Genomic DNA, 18,500 nt, shown 5'->3' on the forward strand with positions numbered 1-18,500 from the left:
CAACATGGAGGTTGTTACTGCGCGGTGTCCTTTGTAACTCACCTGCCAAGTGTCAAGAGACCGTTGTAGGATTTATAGATTCACGCATGTCAGTCATTGCTTTCGTTTTTGAACGTTTCATTGTGGGTGTTAGTATAGCGTACACTTGATGATCCTTTGCTCACACTGGCGTCTCATCTGACCGTGTCACGTTCATTGACTTGGCTCCCATACACAGGAACACATAAACCTACAGTGTGTCCACTGAGAGCGATATTCTTTAAGTCCCACAGCATTTTCACTCACACGTCTCCACACTCAAACTTTCCAATGCGCCGCAGCCGTTTCCGAAATGTCACAGTGGCTTCCAAAAATCTCCTCAACTTTGGTGATCTAATCCTAGTATTGATACAGGGAAGTTAAAGCGTAATGCACATTACACATCATACCTGATCAAACATCCAGAAACACACCAAACTTTGTCCCATATGTCCCCAGTCTCATGTTACGAGAGCCTTTTTTACAGCTTATTCCAGTAGAACTTGTTCCAGCATATAATCAAAATATCAGGAGAGACTTTAAAAGGCTTTATTGTTTATATAAAAGCCCATACATAAAATGTGCCAGCCCCCCCCCAGCTCACTTTTCTTTCTGATTTGCACAAATGGCTCTGGACTCTCCTGCACTGTGGCAGTGATGTGCAAGTATTTGGACGAGGAAAGTGTGTAAAAGTATTGGGTTACAAAGCTGGAGGGTCCCATAGGTGTCACTCGCGCCTTCCACAGGCTACAGGGGTGTTTGGGTTGGAGGAGTGGGGAGGTGGGGGTTGAGAGACCTGGGGCCTGAGATCATGATCTTTGTGGGGTGGTGATAAGGTTAAGCTGAGGGTGGAAGGAATCCAGAGTGGGCAGAGTTTGCCTGGAAGCCATATTTCACCACTTCAACCATTATTGTGTAGGCGGTTTTAAACAGATCAGGCCGGTTTGATCGTTCAAAGGTCTAAACGTTCAGGTTCTGGTGCCGCCGCAGGACATTGGTTTACAGATCCTTAGCTAGGGCTGAAAGAAAGTGCATCTGATTTCTCTGTGAGCAATAGGACAGAACGAGGATTATCGGCCTTTCTGCTATCACGACCATACTTTAATGTTTACTTAAAAGTAAATATCTTGTCTTCATCGAGTCTGCTGGAGTCATTGTATGAGATGGAGGGTCAATGACAGTATGTTTGTGGTGCTGTAGAAGCTCTGTATGCAGACGTGTTAGCCCGTCTGGCTGCAGAAAGTCCAAAGTACTGCTGTGGGACACTATGAGCCCAGGGTTCAGACACCATCCACCCCTAAAGGACCCAGCAAGCCAAGTGGGCTCCAATTTCTGCGCCAGGCATACAGTTATGCATTCATAGGATTAAAGATAGGGGTCATGTAGAGGCCGGTGGACTTGGTTTGCCAGAATGAAGGTGAGCTGTGGTTGTGAGTGTTCCTGCTCTGCACCAGTGACTGGGTGTGGTGATGAATATTTAAGTAGTAAAAACGGTTCACTGTACTCTTTTATTCATAAGTCCAGGTCCCCCAAATGAAACTGCCAGAAACTATTTATTACCACTACAAAGGTTTATTCTTTTTGCATAATAAATGTTTGAAAAATCACGTCTGCTATGCTAATGACGGAGAGCGTTCACACTGAAATGTCACATTTACAGCAAAAGACAAGTTGAGATGTGGAAAGCGTCGTGGGGCCTTGTTGTATACGGTCAGCCTACCGTGTGTGTGTGTGTGTGTGTGTGTGTGTGTGTGAGCACTGACCTTGTCAGGACCAGTCGTCCTCATTGGAACCAAACTCTGTCCTAAAGAGGCAGAACTTCATTTTCTTTTGAGTTGATTAAGTTCAGAAGCAAAAACAACAACTCAGAAAACCACAGAAGTACAAATTGAATTTCAATATATACCTTCGTCCTTATATTAAGAACGAATATTTATTTTATATATACCGTATTTTCCGCACTATAAGGCGCACCTAAAAACCTCAAATGTTCTCAAAAGCCGACAGTGCGCCGTATAATCCGGACGAGACAGAGCCGGGCATGTTGGATCCCGTATTCGCCCAACGTTTGAGCAACGTTGAGTTATTTATATATTGTTATTGCTTTGCACTATTTCGAGTGTTACTATATTGTGATAGCACTAACGTTTGATTTACCGTAACAGTATCAGACTGTTTTTTACGTGTTTATTGAATCCAGGAAAAGTTCCCCTCCACTATGTGATATAAATGTTGCACTACATGTTATACCCTGCTGTTGTTAAAAGATAAACGAAATACCACATCACATAAAACAGCTGTTTATTCATGTTGGGAGTAAACGGAGTTGTCAGAACGCTGGTTTGTAATCTATAAATAAAGTTTGACTGACCTATCTGACTGTTTTGTTGACATTCCCTTTAGCGCAGCTCCATCTAATGAATGCATAACGTAACCCCACCCTCTACTGTAGCGTCTATTCTATGCGCCTTATAATGCAGTGCGCCTTATATATGGACAAAGTTTTAAAATAGGCCATTCATTGAAGGTGCGCCTTATAATCCGGTGCGCCTTATAGTGCGGAAAATACGGTACATATTTTATAGTTGTTTCTCATTCATTGCATGTGATGCATCTGGACCGGTCTGGTTAAGGTCTTGTTTTGACGAGATGTCCTTGGCATAATCGCGTTTACCTGAGTATCGGACCAGGTCACTAACACTAGCTTAAAGGCCCCGGTATACTTCATCAACACACATGCTCCGTGTGCAGCCCCTCATCGAGAGCCTCGACCCAGCGACCCTCGACTCCCCGGCCCAACAGAACCTTTCCGACGTGTCAGAGGGAGCTGTGGCATCGTTCTCTTCTTCTTTGGTGGGAACCAAAGTGTTCAGACTTGTACTGCCACCCGATGGTGAAGTCAGATACTACAGGACCCGTATGTGCGAGTCCACCAGGGTCCGCAATGGCCACACACACACACACACACACACACACACGAGTAATGACATAATAAGCTGAATCGCAGTAAGCTTTTAAAGTTTAAGACGGCACATAGACCTGCTCACACAGATCCATTTGCTTTATATCGCGTTGTTTGCGTACGACCTAAAAACTCAGCGTGATGCACTTTTTTGTTTTTATGAAGACACTCGTAAATGTTCCCCGGCAAGCATGGGAACATTAGTTTAGGACAGCGACGTGTAAAATAACAGCATTAACGTCGGCTAGTAAATGCTTTGTGGTCGCCCCGGAGCTAAATATGCATGGGCTCACATATGTGCATGTGTGAGAAAGCCACATGTAATCTAGTGGTGTGATGTGGTGTTTCATCCTGGTGCCAAAGCAAACTGGTGGAGCTTTAATGTGCCCACCCCGCTCTCCCAGAACTCCATGGACTCTTGCACAGATGGTAGCAATCGCCTCCCGAGGTGCCAGTCATTGCTTTTCACTCTCTTCCTCCGTTTCATTGCGTCACAGAGTTCACTCTCCGTCTTTCACTTGCATGCATTTCTCCTCCTCCTTTCTTCTGGAACCCGTCTCATTACGTCGCTGTCTGAATTTGTTGTGTTTCGGTTACAGTTTCCCTCTTTTCTTGTTGTCACAGGCCTGTTGCCTGACACCGTATGTGGTTTTTGACTAGCAGCTGGTGTGGTTGGTGGCTCTGAGGTTCTGAGGCTTTTAAAGACAAAGTATGTGTCTCCTTGTTAACATTGAGCGCATGTCAATTGCTTGTTACTGCAGTTCTTTAACTGACCAGTAGCAGACGTCTCCACATGCATTTATATGGAATGAATAGTGTTGATTTGCCTTGTTTCTATCTTTGTCCTGATTTCATCTGCATTTCATCTTCAGCTTCTGTGCAAGCACGGGAAGTGTGTTTTCATGTTTCCCTCTTTGCCCTTGAATATTGTGTTCTGTGCTTGCAAAGTAGAAATGGTAACACTTTAGATAAGGGAACACGTATTCAGCATTAATTAGTAACATATTAGCTCTTTATTAAGTACTTATTAATGCCTTATTCTGCACCACAAGAATACGTATTCTCTCTTAATAACACATAATGACACACATACATAACAAAACTTAAAACTAAGTGTTAATAGTGACCAAATAACTCTAAATCAGCCTTTCTCAAACTGTGGGGCGGGCCCCCTGGGGGGGCGTGGAAACGTTCCAGGGGGGCAACAGTTATTTATTTTATTTTTTTTGTCATTTAAGTGACGTACCACAACAAAATCTACACTGGTGACAAGGTTTGGATAATAGAGAGGTTTCTGACAGGGGCAAAAAGAAAACAATGATTCACGACGACCAAAACCCAAGACGAGAAAATGCCACCATTTGTATCGCTAATACAAAGAACATGTTATTTGCACAGCAAATTATTGATATTGGTAAAGTATTCTTTGTTATCCAAATGTATTTATTGTTTAAAAAAATGACACCGTTAGAGTTATAATTGCACAGTTCCCATTTTTATTTGAAAATTGCTTTCTCACAAAGCCATATTGAGGTGATCTGTACTGCTAAAGCAAAAATGCTCTTTGCACAACAGATTATTGGAAGAGAAGTGAAACGTTTTGTTCTAATATTGATTCAATACATGTTATACGGGGAAATTTCTTCCTCCAAAGGCAGAAAATTCACTTTCACTTTGAATGAACTTCAAATTATAACTGAACTCAAGCTCATTTGCATACTCTACACTGGAACCAACATCCTGCATCGCGTGCATGCTGTACATGAATGTTCACGTCAGCACAGCTCTGGCAGCCATAGCTTCTATGAGCTCACCGGTGAAATGGCCTGTTTTCAGTGAGTCCACGGCTCTCAGCTGATTTATACTCCTGCGTCGCCTTGACAGCTACAGCGAGGTCTGGGTCTGAATGACGCGCGAGTGGGAGACTCTCGCAGCAGATTTTTGGCGACGGTGGAAACTCCCCGTGGTTACGATGCAGAAGTGTAAACCTGACCACCAAACAACCCCAACTGTGTGAGATCAGTTCAGTTCCTGAAAGAACATGAACAATGACATCGCCGTTGTCCTGATCTGAGGAGGAGGCGTGTCGCGGCGTCTGAGTGGTATCTGTAGGGGGCGCTTGTGAGTCAACAATCTCAAATGTTGCCCTGTATTTACACGTACAGTGAAACATTTGTAATTGAATGAAATGTCAACAACCTGATACGTAAGAAGAATAACAGTGACTTTGTTGGATGCTACGCCACATGTTCAGGCCACGCCCCCTCCTTGCTGCACTGGTCCCACACACATAAAGGCCCCTCTGGAATATGGTCAGGGCTAAATGATCTAATCTCTCAGGAAAAAATGATAATTTCAGTCAAATTATGACAAATTCTGCGTTTAATAGTTAATCTGGTTCTCCCGTCTCATTCTCTGTGATCATTTGATTGCACAGCGGTCTTCTGATCTTTCCCTCGTGCTCTGAACTGCAGAATATGAAAAGAGAGAGACAGAGGAAGAGTGTAAAGGCAAAGGCAGGCAAAGATTACAATGTTTAGATGTGGTGAAGTGAAGTGGACCAAAAAGAGTGGGAACACAGCTATGGACTCAATTCTCCACAAACACCAGGCCCCACAACCTGGCCCCAATCCAGGCTAATCTCTGTCCCCGGCTGATGCCATCCAGAGAGACAAGGGGAAAGGTGGCGAGGAAACGGGATGGGAAAGGAAACAAGTGAAGATATGAAGAGGTTAACTGGCCAAACTGTTGAAGATTTGGTACGAAAGTGAGCGCAGAGACAAACAAGTGAAGCAGTATTAGGGGAGGAGTGGGAGGAGACTGAAGGGGCTTCTCAGTTTGAGAGGGTTCCCAAGATGTGACTCTGAAGCCCACGGTGTGAGGTGAACCACAGAAACCAGGGGGAGGAGCAGCGACATGGTGTCACAGCTAAAAGTGAAAGATAAGTCTGTGGGAGAGCAGGAAAAACCAATGAATGTGCACAGCAGGGCTACGGACGGTGATGCTTTTTGTTTGTTCTCAGCTTGTGTTTTTTCCCCCGTGGATTGTTGTCTGCAGCTCGTTCCAGGAACAGCACCTTCATCCGTTTATGTTGTCTCAGTATTTTTTTTATCTTTTGTTGCTCTTGTGATTTACTGAGCAGTTTCTGGCTCTGTGTGCACTGCTTTGGCTCTAATGAGGAGCTAATTGACCAGGTGTTTCCCAGTGCCAGGGACACCTCAGCCTCTTCACACATATACAGGGTTTGTTGTGACGCTATTCTTCTGAAGACACGAGATTCTATATATAGATTATATAGATATATAGACCCCTAAGCAGTTAATGCCTAACCTTAAAGGCGACAGAGAATGCTTGTATCACACATATATGTTAGTTATAGAGGTCTACTTACATATATTAACTTGTTTTCATGGTTAAAAACCTCCTAATCGCTGCAAACGAGCCGATCAAAATATCTCCTCACTGACGCTCTCGTCAGCCGCGCTGTTTCAGACCAAAATCACACCCCCAGAACGTGGACTGTGTTGTGATTGGCCAGCCAACGAGAGCTTTCCTACTGTCCTGTGATTGGCCAGGTACCTGGAAGTGACGTAATAGATAGGCCAGCTCTCAGATACACAGCTCCCCCTCTGGCACGGTGGATGCTCTGCATCTCAGCAGCTACAACGAGAGTAGTTCTTCTTCTTCTGCGGTTGAATGTACGCAACCGGATGTGCCCGGACTAGTGCCTGCACCAGGAGGCGCTACGGTGGTGAGAGGAGTGGTGAGGTTTACTGATGACGACATCAAATTAAGCAAGAGCCCAGGAAAACAATACAACACTATTTTCTCAGCAGTGGCTGAACTGTTGTTCTGAAACTTTAGGTAAACGAGCTAATGACGCAGATACACACACAAACGCAGCGTTAATTGGAGCTTCCGGTCTATGTGGGCTTTAACCAAGGTTCTGCCACATCCGGACCAAGTTATCGTGTCCATGAGGAAAAGCCAGAAAAGGTCCTAAAGATGTGGCAAACACAAGTGGAGAGGAAACTCAAGGCAGCAGCAGAAGATCAAGGCCTCGGTCAGTAAGGTGCATTACAGTGGTGAGAGGGGGTTGAGGATTGGAAGTGACGTGCTGAGTAATCCAAGGACATAATCTAGCCTTTACTGTGACATTTTTTTACTTGTTATATGGCCTTACCAGGTCACCTTGGCCCTAAACCGTGAGAGGGCTGCCCTCCAGTTTTCAAGGACCAATGTTAGCCAAGCTAGTAGCCAGGCAGGGCTTTGATTAACCTGAAATGAGTTGTTTTATATTTTAGATTCTCTCTTTTGCAGATTCTCTCATGTGGTCTCTACAGCGTAATGGTTATGATAATGCCTGACATTAAATGAATTGCTCTGATCATTTCTAAATGGTTACATTGCAATTGTATATACACATGTATAATATTTCCAACCCAAGTACATACACAGTCTTTTCCAAAGTATTATTACGTTGTTGCAGAAAATGACTGTGTACAAATACACAAACTTGATGCTACTATAGTTAATGTTTTATTCCCTTTCTGTCACATATGTGAAAACATTTAACTCTTCACAGTCATGATCCTCTCTTCCCTCAGACTTTGTTGGCTGATCTTGTTGCAAGGCAGTAAATCGATCAATGAGAGGCGGTCGCTGCGTAAACGATCCATCGCTTTGATGTTCCGCTATAAGGTGTTGAATGACACAAGTGTTCACAGCTGTGCGTGTGTTTGAGATGCCCCGCCCCCAGCACATCTGGCTATAGCTGCTATGATTTTTTGTCACATTCCCCTGAGAAGACATTGGGTATGTTGTCCTTATCGTTCCCATAGAATTATTATTATTTAGAAATGTAAGGAACTCTCTGTCTGTCTGTCTGTCTGTCTGTTAAGCACGTAACGGTTTCCTCGACAGGATTCAAACTTGTCGAGGAAACTAAGACAGCTGCTTCCCACACCCAATTATTATCTAATTATTTCAGTCTGTCATTGTTTTCACAGTTAATCTGAAAGGCATTTAAAGGGAGAGTTCAGGTTTTAGTAAACAGCTCACACTCCTGCACTAAAGTCCTTAGAGATCTTGCACAGGGACACAGGAGCTACTGCTGTTTGTGCCACTTAGTTACATCTGAAACTCTGTTTCTGTTTCCCTCTACTTTGTGATGCCATACTGAAACCGCCTCGACAGCTCTTAAATGAGGGGGTCAAAGGGTCAAAGGCCTCGTCTGGGGCTCTCAGATTTGTAAGAGCATACAAAAGATCCTGCATTATATCTAGAATATTTGATTGATTGCATATTTAAAAATATAATTCAGTCTGAGAATGTGCCAGAAATGTGATTTGTTGCTAGGGGGGTCTGAAAAGTCCCTAAATATAGCAACAAGTCATGTGTTCTTTTATTTCCCTTCCTTTCCCCTGGTTCGGTTCAGTCTCTGTTTCTGTGATTGTATACATTGTAATGTGTCCGTTTTTGGTGTAGCGGCGTAATATTGGTCACGTTACGTGTGGACAGGGCCTTGGATTGAACCCGTTGCGTAACTTGCTTTATTACAATAAATACAGTTAATATGGCGTTACACAGCAGGTACATTGTTGGCTGAAATCAAACTAAAAATGAAAACAGAAATGCTCTAATAAGAGATTATTAGAGTTGGTTAGTAATTATTGAATAAAGTCTGCTTTATACCACCTTATACCAAACACTTTCATATAATAACTGATGAAGTGTGTAATATTTTCCGGTTTGAAGTACTCGCTTTACTCATATCGATGAGAGACGCGGACACCAACGTGGATACTATTCTCATACTTGATTTTCAGGTAACAGACATTCGCATATATATATATATATATATATATATATATATATATATATATATATACATACATATATATATATATATATGTATATATATATATATATATATATATACATATATATATGTATATATATATATACATATATATATGTATGTATATATATATATATATATATATATACATACATATATGTATATGTATGTATATATGTATATATGTATATATATATATATATATATACATATATATACATATATGTATGTTCAATAATCAATAACGTCAAGAGCTGGTGTGTGTGCGCTGGTATGATGTCCCACATATTTTGGCTCCCCTCATTTCCATGACATCTAGGTCGAGCCCACTCTTTCATCTGAACTCATTTTTAATAGATCTTGGGCGTCTTTCATCATCAGTGATTCATGAAAGTAATGTCCTCTCTTTCCAGTGATTAATAACTAATTGGCTGAGTGGAGCTGAACTCATTAATGATGAAATGGAGAAAATGAGCTCTGCAAATATCCATTTTGACTGATGAGTTCTGGAATGGCAACCAAAGGCCGCCCGCCACAGTGCAGATTCTAAACAAATCCTGTTTTACTGGAAAATCTCCTCTCCATGGCAGCACGCGCTCTCCCTATTCATTGTGGATAAACATGAATTCGGCCTGTACGCAGACCGGCGACGATAACTCTGCTCTCCTCTCCACAGCGTGCAACTGTAACCTTCATGCCCGTCGCTGTCGATTCAACATGGAATTGTACAAGCTGTCGGGGAGGAAGAGCGGAGGCGTGTGTATGAACTGCCGCCACAACACCGCAGGACGCCACTGCCACTACTGCAAGGAGGGCTTTTACAGGGACATGGCCAGACCCATCACTCACCGACGAGCCTGCAAGGGTGAGAGTATTTCACGCTTCTGTTTTCCTCGTGTAACTCTTTGAACTGCTTTACTTTGGATGCAACGTTTGAGCGTCTTTAAATGACAATGACTGTTTATGGGAGTTGTAACTGTCAGACACAGATTATTACTGAAAAGCTACTGAAAGCAGCAACACGTCAGGACTGGAAACATTACACTGGCTGTAGCATAGCTGAGGAAAACACATTGATACTGTGCCTGACGTTTCTCTGGCCATTCCACCAAATGTTCCCCATACCCCACACACCACATCATATTATCACTTGGCTGAGGCGTTCCTCATGGAAAATGTGTTTTACCCCTTTATTATTTCACATTTGCAGTGAATATTTTTCTGCCTGATTTATGCTGGAAGCATTTCGCTCCTCTCACTAGACTCAAGAATAACACCAGTTTCCTGTGCCCGTTGCTCGGGAAACTATTCAAATCAAAAGCAGGGAGTGCTTTTTCGTCCTGTTGATCCCAGTAAATGTAAAAAGAAATCGCGTCCAGAGCTCTGCAAAACTGCGTTGGCGATAGCTGCCAAACTCTGATATCCACGATGATCTGCAGCCTAAATGTCGTGATGATAATCTCCCTCCTGGCTTCTGCTCACTTTTCCGAGCTGTAACACAACACTGGGAGCTTTTGAAATGGCAGCAGATCAAGCCTCGCTTGCCCTTTGTCTGGCAAAAACTACACGATGACTTGATCACATTGCTTCAAACTTAAGTCACTTGACCTGTTACTGCACCGAAACCCTATGGAAAAGTTTCAGCCTTTAAAGTGGTAGTTCCAATTAGTATCAAAAAAGTGGATTCATCCGAAAGCCATAAAGTCCACACTGGCGGTTGAAGGTTCTTCGCTTGCAAGGACACAGGAAGTGTTGGTTTACTGCGGCCTCATTGGCCGGCGTTGTATCGCTTGGCTAACACTGAATGAAGGATTTCATAGTTACACATTTGAACACACTGAGGAGAAGTGAAGACTTTATAAAGTGATACGAAGCAGAAAAGACCCCAAAACACACATATTAGATCCTAACAGGAGCTCAGTTATTCTGTCCTCTCTCACAAAGGACCCAGATATGACGGTAGTTACAGTCAGCGAGTCCCGAGCATCTGCTCAGCAGCTGACTTCATGATTGATTAGAGCAATTCCACTGCAGTCTCGGAGCTGTCACTGTCCTTTGCCTCAGCATTTGCTCTCTTTCTCCTGATCACTTTATGGCCACCATCTCCTCTTCCTCACCAACGTCTGCCTTTTCTCACCCTGACTCACTTACCCTCTGTCTTTGTCTTCCTCCCTTACTTTATTTCCAGCTCTGATTTTTGAGCTCCTCCCTGTTTTCTCTTCATGTGTCAAGGTCAAAACAGAGGTCAGACGTGTGCAATGGCTGAGGGAGGCGAGTGTTTCCCCCTGAAACGGAGTTATGACAATAAAACACAGGTGTTTTTTTTAAAGCGGAGACTGGAGTGCAAAGGGCTGGAGGGCAGTGCGGCTCTAAAACAGAACAGGAGTGGGCCGTGTCTGTTTCAAATCAAGGCTGCTTTAGATGGATGTCAGAGTACAACCGGAGTATTTGAAGAAGAAAAACCACTTCACGTCCGTCGACCACTTAACCTCTCATACAGAAGTACTGAGATCCCAATTCATAGCGGATCTGCATGAATGACAAGCCCTTTACAATGTCAAAGAGATTAAAAAAGCCTGGCCCGACACCAGGTTTTTATGTGATTACAGCTCATATAACCGGTGTCACTTGACCACTGATACGAGACACAAGGTTTCTCTGGATTATTGTGAAACAGGCTGCTTGAAAACAGCAAATACACACAGTGTCAAAGTGAAGTCAAAAGTGAGGCCGCGCTCGCCAACGCAACAACCGCTTACTTTCTCAACGAAGCGGTTTGTTGATGTCGCGGCTGTAAACACACGTCTTCATCCGTGCCAACAGTTCTATGTACACGTTCGGTCAAATTCAACATAAGCAACAGCAATCGCACTATTCAAATGACTTTCCCAGGCCACTGGGAAATATCCTGCCGCTCCCTTTGGGCTTTTCCTCCGCCGATCGTGGACAAAAGCTAATTGAATGGGATAATTTTGTATGGAAGTGATTATGCCTTCAGGGCAAATGACACAGTTTTTGTACTTAATCTGGAATATACAGAGTGTGGAGCTGCTCATTTTTTTTTACCTTAAATGTTGAATTAGTGCTAAAATCCCTTAATTTCACTTGCATTTGCCAAATGTGGCATTTGTGGTATTTATGTGTGCAAGCACCCACTGTGCTTCATGTGTGCGCCCATGGAACATTAAAGACTAACTAAACCTCTAAACCCTTTTTTAAGTTTAAAACTAGTGTAATATTATTTCGTGATCCAGGTCCAACCCTTAGTAGTTTTGTGTAAAGTATTTGAATTATGTATCTTGTGTTAAATATGGGCGTAAGTGCTGTTTTCTCTGGCTCCTCCCATTGTAATTTTCGTATTAGCCGGCTCTTACCAGGCTTTCGTCACCAATCGTCCTCCTCTAGCCACACCCCCAATATAGGGAGGGGTCAGAGTCGATACGCGGCACTCGCAGCAGAGCCGCATAATTCAGCACGAGCAGGAGAGGAAGTAGGAAAATAAAACATGTGGTAACTTTTCAGAATAAAATATCCCGTGTTGACACCACATCGTACTTCACTTTGCTACATTTACAGTGTATTTCTGTATAAGAAGAACCCCCCAAAAAAACGAAAGTGTCCACTCTGCCCAGCAACAGTGAATACTATTTTCTGATTGGCTGATCGCTAATTCAAGACAGCTGTATGAATGAACTACGCAGATCATTTTTGATTGATTTGATTATCAATTTAAAGTGATAAAGGTTGAAGTGGTTGAAGTGATGACAGGTTCAAGCCTTGCCTCAGGTTTCACATCAGTCCTGGGTCTGGGTCTGAGTCTGAGGACACAAACTACAGGAATGCTAAACATTCCTAAATGCACCACATGGGAGAAGTGGCCAAAGATCTCCCTCGGACTGGTGAATCAGGATAGAGGGTACGGTGATGATATATGTTACGTGACTTGCAGGGTAACACACAGATGGTTCTGAGAGCCCGCTTGACTTGACCTCTGGCCTTCAACTTTATCCTGTGTCTTACCCGACCATATGCAGATGTGTTTTCACTTTAGCTCAGTCAGACATGTTTCCCAACTGTCACTGAAGGTTGAGTTCAATGGTTGGTGGGCCTGCATGACCCAAATGGTGGATTTTGCACACTAAAGGATCAGATTTACGACACAGTGCACAGCTTCAAAGAGAGGGCGGTCACTCTGACACCTGCAGACTGCTTAGCCTTGTTGGAAAAGGCAAATATGTGTCTGAAGATCTGAGCTGCACTTAATCTCCCCTCTGCAGTCAACAGGTGGCATGTCTGACACAAATAAACACATGAACAGAAACGAGCATATTCTTGCCTTTTCTTGATAAGCCTGGACAATTTCATTTAGCACATTTCATACGAATCAATGCAGCTCAAAGTGCTTCTCAGGACAAACACATGAAGAGGGACAACAGACCACCCTCACCCTTCAAGCATCCCAATCAATGAGGACATGTCTTTGTCAACAGTCTGTCAGACATCTCAGACCAACATGCCAGCGCTCTCACGTCTCAGCTCTTTAAAGTCAAAAACTCACGTTGCTTGAGGACATCACCTGGACCTGACTAAGCTCATGAAAACCGGATCGGTGCTTGTTGCCGTTGGCATGGACTGGATTTTCGGGGAAGTGATCACACTGCAGTGTCACCAGAGTGGGGAAGAGGAGAGAGGGGGGCACGCTGTGCTTCTCCTGGATCCCCTGACAGTGATGTCCCACACTTTTGTTGACTACTTAACTCATTTACAACAATACAATTTCAATATTTCCACAAAGACAGACATGCATCTTTATTCCTCAACTGAGAAAAATCTGCATGTTTTAGACCCGCCCACAGGCGGAATCAGGGCACTTTTGGCCGTGGCGGCGCACCATGATTATTCATACCATATGCGGATTTGTGATTAATTGAAATGAATCACAGTGGCCTACATGGAAGAGAGTAGCCATGTTTAAAACACTGATTGAACACTGGAAGAGATGTCTTTTCAGTGTTTAATAAAATATACTGTTTGTGCAAATACAAATAAGACAATTAGGCCTACAGTAAGGCCATATATAAAAGTGGCACCTTCAAGTATGAGAAAGAGAAAGAGATGCAGAGACAGGCTGCATGGACCTTGGTGCTCTGAGGGAGACAGATAGACTAGATTCATCTGCGACTGTCTCTTCTAGAATTAAAATAAGAACTATTTAGTAAAGTCACAATGAAGGAAAAAGAACGCATATGAACTCCACATCAAGGAAAGACAAACCTTTCCACTCCAAATATGCCTTAAGGGGAGAGAAAGAGAGGTCAGGTGGATCAATGAGTCAGTATCATTTATATTCACAAAATAATGCAATAATAGGTAGTTGCATTCATTACAGTCACTCTGTAAAAGTAGTTTAATCTATATGACCGTCCAAGAACACATAACAACAGTATACAGTATAGTAACTCACAAATGTGAAGAGAGCTTCCATTTGACGAGCTCAATGTCCTTCAAGAAATTCAACCAAGGCCTGACCATAACATCCTTGTCCACATTTAAATCATGTCTGAAAAGTCTCCTCTTCATAATAGCCTGCCCCACGTGACCTTCGTCCACACCACAGCAGCTTTGAAAGAGTGCTAACTGTCACCATAAAGGTGTAGTGACAGTATTTTTCCCGCTTTTTCATTTCGTGTCCTCTCCAAACTTTGGGTGGTTGATAGCCCACAGCCAGTGTTTGCACCGCTCTAATCTCTGAACTTCCTGCTTGTCCTTTCCCTTTATTTAACCCTTTGAACTCAGAGACTTTTGCTTTATTCCATTACTATGTTTAAATGCAGTTTATACAGAGGTCTTAAATCCTTTTTTTCAGCACAACCAAGGCAATCTGATAAAAAAAACATCATAATAATAATAAACATTTTCACCAACTATATAAACACACCTGAGCAACCAGTACTAAAAATGTTTCATATCGAATTGAATATGTGAAATTTTGAAATACGTCACAGTATAAGTTCACTTGGCTCATTTTTATGAACAAAAAAGAAAAAACGCTGTATTTTGTGACTTCTGCACAATTATTGCTAATTGCTAAAAATGTGATATAAAACGAATCATGACTTTGACTCACACATAAGACGAAAAAAAACCTGAATATGTGACCTATAAACACACCCCCAGGATGTCCATTTAAGGAGTTTTAAGGAGTATTATTCCCACGGCAGTTTACCATGAGTGCACGAAGGGTTGACTTGTCCAACACAACAAGCAGTTTAGCAGCATTTGAAGAGCAAGAAAACGTGGGTAATTCACAAGCCTGTAACTCATCACTGGGATCTGTGTTTACACAACCAGCGCTCTGACTACTTTCAGGAAGCACTGGGTGTAGACTATGGCTGTCGTAGTGGCCTTTCATCCACATCAGCCAAAAACACATTTTCTACCAATCCTTTATTAAGAAGGTTACTTAATAATAAAAAATATTTTTTATTAAAAATAATTTCACATTTCTACTACATAGATGACATCATTTTCATAAACATGGGTCTAAATATAGTCCTTTAAGCGCTAAAGAGTAATTCACTCTGAGACCATGCCAAGACTGTAAAACCCAGGGAATAAATCCAGTCCTGTGTGTGACATTTTAACAGGTGAACGAACACAAATATTGACAATATTTCCTCTCTCCCCAGCCTGTGACTGTCACCCTGTGGGCGCAGCCGGCAAGACATGCAATCAGACCACAGGCCAGTGCCCCTGCAAGGACGGTGTCACTGGCATCACCTGCAACCGCTGTGCCAAGGGCTACCAGCAGAGCCGGTCACCCGTGGCCCCCTGCATCAGTGAGTGATTACCGTGAACATGCAGACGTCCATCACACCAATGAACAGCATTTAAAGTAATAAAAACAACTGGGATAGTTTCAGTTTTTATGAAGTGGGATTGTAAGATGTATTCACACATTCTGCCGTGGAGCTTTAACAAAAGGCTGACCTTATGACCCGTGTCAGATCTTTGGTATCGTAAGAACATGTTGCCTGTTTTGCCTACACAGTCATCTTCTGCCTTGTTAGGTAAGTTTGTGTTACTAAGGGAAATGTCAGTGATGATGTTAATGTCATCATCGCGTGAACGTGCCCATGGAAGCAGCAGACTCAGGACCAGCGCAGTAGAGAGTTTGCGTTCGGAAAGGTGAACAGAAAATCAAGACAACGACACAGAGAAGGTGACGGAGGAGAACACAAATGATTTATTTACCACAGGAGGAAAGGAGGCAGCATCCAAATGCAGTGTAAAATATGCTCACCAGCACGTACGGTGATATCAGCGTTGTATCTTTGTAGCGTTGTATTTGAAAAAACACACCGAGGAAAGAGAATGGTTCTAGAAAAGGTTCTGAAGAGTTTCCAGAGAGGATACAAGCACCTTTATGAGTTCTATAAAGACTGCGGTAGTATGAGTTTCCATTTGTTTTTGTTGAGAATGCATTAAACGTCACTTTAAAAAGTAATTTATACTCTTGATTAGATTTTTAGAGTAATAGTTTTTACTTTTAGTTGAGCACATTTTTTTTTTACCAGTACTTGTGGCTGAGTAATACTGAATTTAAGTCAGGTAACAATACTTGGCAATGGTGGCAATAGTGGTCTTTGTGCTGGGATGTAAAAATGCTGATTTGGTCCATGTGACGTCATACTCCATGGTGGTTGTACTTCAATTCTGTTAAACACTGTGGCAAAAGGAGCTTCATCTCAGGTCCCGTTCCTATCAATCTCTTATGCAAGTCCAACGCTCTCTCAAGCACTTTAGCTTTTACTGATTCTCATTCTCTCATAACACATACTGTACATGGAGCCCTCCCACTCTCACTGGCATATCACACAGGTTCTCCACACCACAACCATGGTGAAGAACCTGGCTCTTTTGGATCATTATTTCACTGTTTTGGACCTGAGCGAGTGAGCACACTGCTGCTCACAGTAGACATGCAGTTATGAGTACCTCATATGAAACATGTGACTCTGCTGATAGTAACAGTAACAGTATTTGGAACCACAGCCTTCGCTGATGTGATGACATAAGCCTTTTCATTAGGTTAAGTTGTATAAAAGGCAGAATGGGGACTCGTTGCTTTTAACGGACAAGAAAACCTCCAGCAAAGCAAACTATGGCCATGCATCCCTGTGCCATACCAAGCTGTGCTACACCATGCCAAGGTGTTTCTCTCACATGCAGCTCTAGAGCAGATGGTTGAATAGTAAAAATAACAGTGGCTCTCTATGTGTTGAAGACTATCTCTCCACCCATAGTCCCATAGATCCCATAGATCACAGCAGTTGACGTGGATATAGCCACATGTAGTCATATAAGCATTGTACAACACGTTCAAAACCTGTTGTTTTAGAAGAGAGTAAGAAAACTCATCTTTTCTGCAGAAAGAACCAGACAGACTTGGGGGAAATGGCTGCTTTTGTGGAGGGGGGAGTAGCTGCTACTGGTCCACTGCAGGGTTATCGGTGGATGCATCAGCGTCCATTCACAGGGGTTTTGTGGTTTATTCTCTAGTTTATTATATGAATCCAAGCCATAAGGCGTTGGGGTCTCTCCGGGTGTAACATGCTCACTGGACCTTGACTCTTCTGGATCCAAAATCTTAATTAGGATTGTTTCTTGAGAAACCACAAAACCCCTCTGAATGGCCTCCACCGATAACCCTGCAGTCGACCAGTACCAGCTATTTCCCCCTCATGTTTTAGGTGTGTTGGTATGGATGCAGATTACTGCTGGAAGAAGCTCACTTTAAATCATCTTATTCCCATCCGTCAAGCTGTTTTACAGACTTCAGAGGCATTTCACTTCTTTGTCCATATCATTTGCACTGTTGCACTTTGAAGATGAATTTACATGTAACCACTGAAATAACTGTGTTTCGCGTGTGTTTCAGAAATCCCAGTGGTCAACCCCACACAAGTGGTGAGCAGCACAGAAGAGCCAGCAGGTTAGTGTATGCAGTGTTGGGGAGTAACGACGTTACGTAATTTATTACAAGATGTATGTGATTGTAATCTGTTACATTACTGGGAGAAATGTGTCATTAAATTACAGTTGCTTTTGGAAATTTCCATGATTACAATTTCCTGGGTTGGAAAAAACCACTTTATACAGACAGAATAAAACACACATTTTAGTAGACTTATAATGCTCTGCTGCTGTTGGATGGAGCACTAGACTGGTTTATCTCTGCAACATGGGACAAATACACAATCAGTGTGCAGTTAATAAGATGTCAAACCACAGCGTAACATTTTGCTTCTGAGCGCAGTGATCGTATAGTGGCATCATTTGCTTAGAAAAAACAAATTGTAAATTGTAAATAAATTGTAAATAAAATATAAAAACATAAAATACCTCAATGATTTGTAATAAAGAGTAACAGTCAAATTACATCACCTTAATCCGACATTAAATCAGAGCATTCACCTGTCAAAGTTCAGTTTTCACATTAACAAATTAATAAACACACAACAATATATAACAAATACACAACCAGTGTGCAGTTAATAAGATGTCAAGTGTGTTTTACTGCTCGAACTATAAAAGAGGAGTTTTTACGTATTAGTACATCCACACCACGCACACCTCGCGCTGTTAGTAGCTAGCTTC

The 18,500-nt window shown here is 42.5% G+C and overlaps 1 protein-coding gene across 1 annotated transcript in view; it reads left to right on the plus strand.

Annotated features, from left to right (window-relative positions):
- ntn2 (netrin 2) overlaps positions 1 to 18,500 on the plus strand; it is a 46,459-nt gene that overhangs the window by 13,988 nt on the left and 13,971 nt on the right. The window contains exons 3-5 of the mRNA XM_044014230.1: positions 9,517 to 9,705; positions 15,530 to 15,679; positions 17,782 to 17,835. Coding sequence (XP_043870165.1) covers positions 9,517 to 9,705; positions 15,530 to 15,679; positions 17,782 to 17,835 — 393 coding nt within the window. The remainder of the gene's footprint in view (positions 1 to 9,516; positions 9,706 to 15,529; positions 15,680 to 17,781; positions 17,836 to 18,500) is intronic.

This window comes from Solea senegalensis, linkage group LG18 (assembly GCF_019176455.1).
Source record: "Solea senegalensis isolate Sse05_10M linkage group LG18, IFAPA_SoseM_1, whole genome shotgun sequence".
Classification (NCBI taxonomy): domain Eukaryota; kingdom Metazoa; phylum Chordata; class Actinopteri; order Pleuronectiformes; family Soleidae; genus Solea; species Solea senegalensis.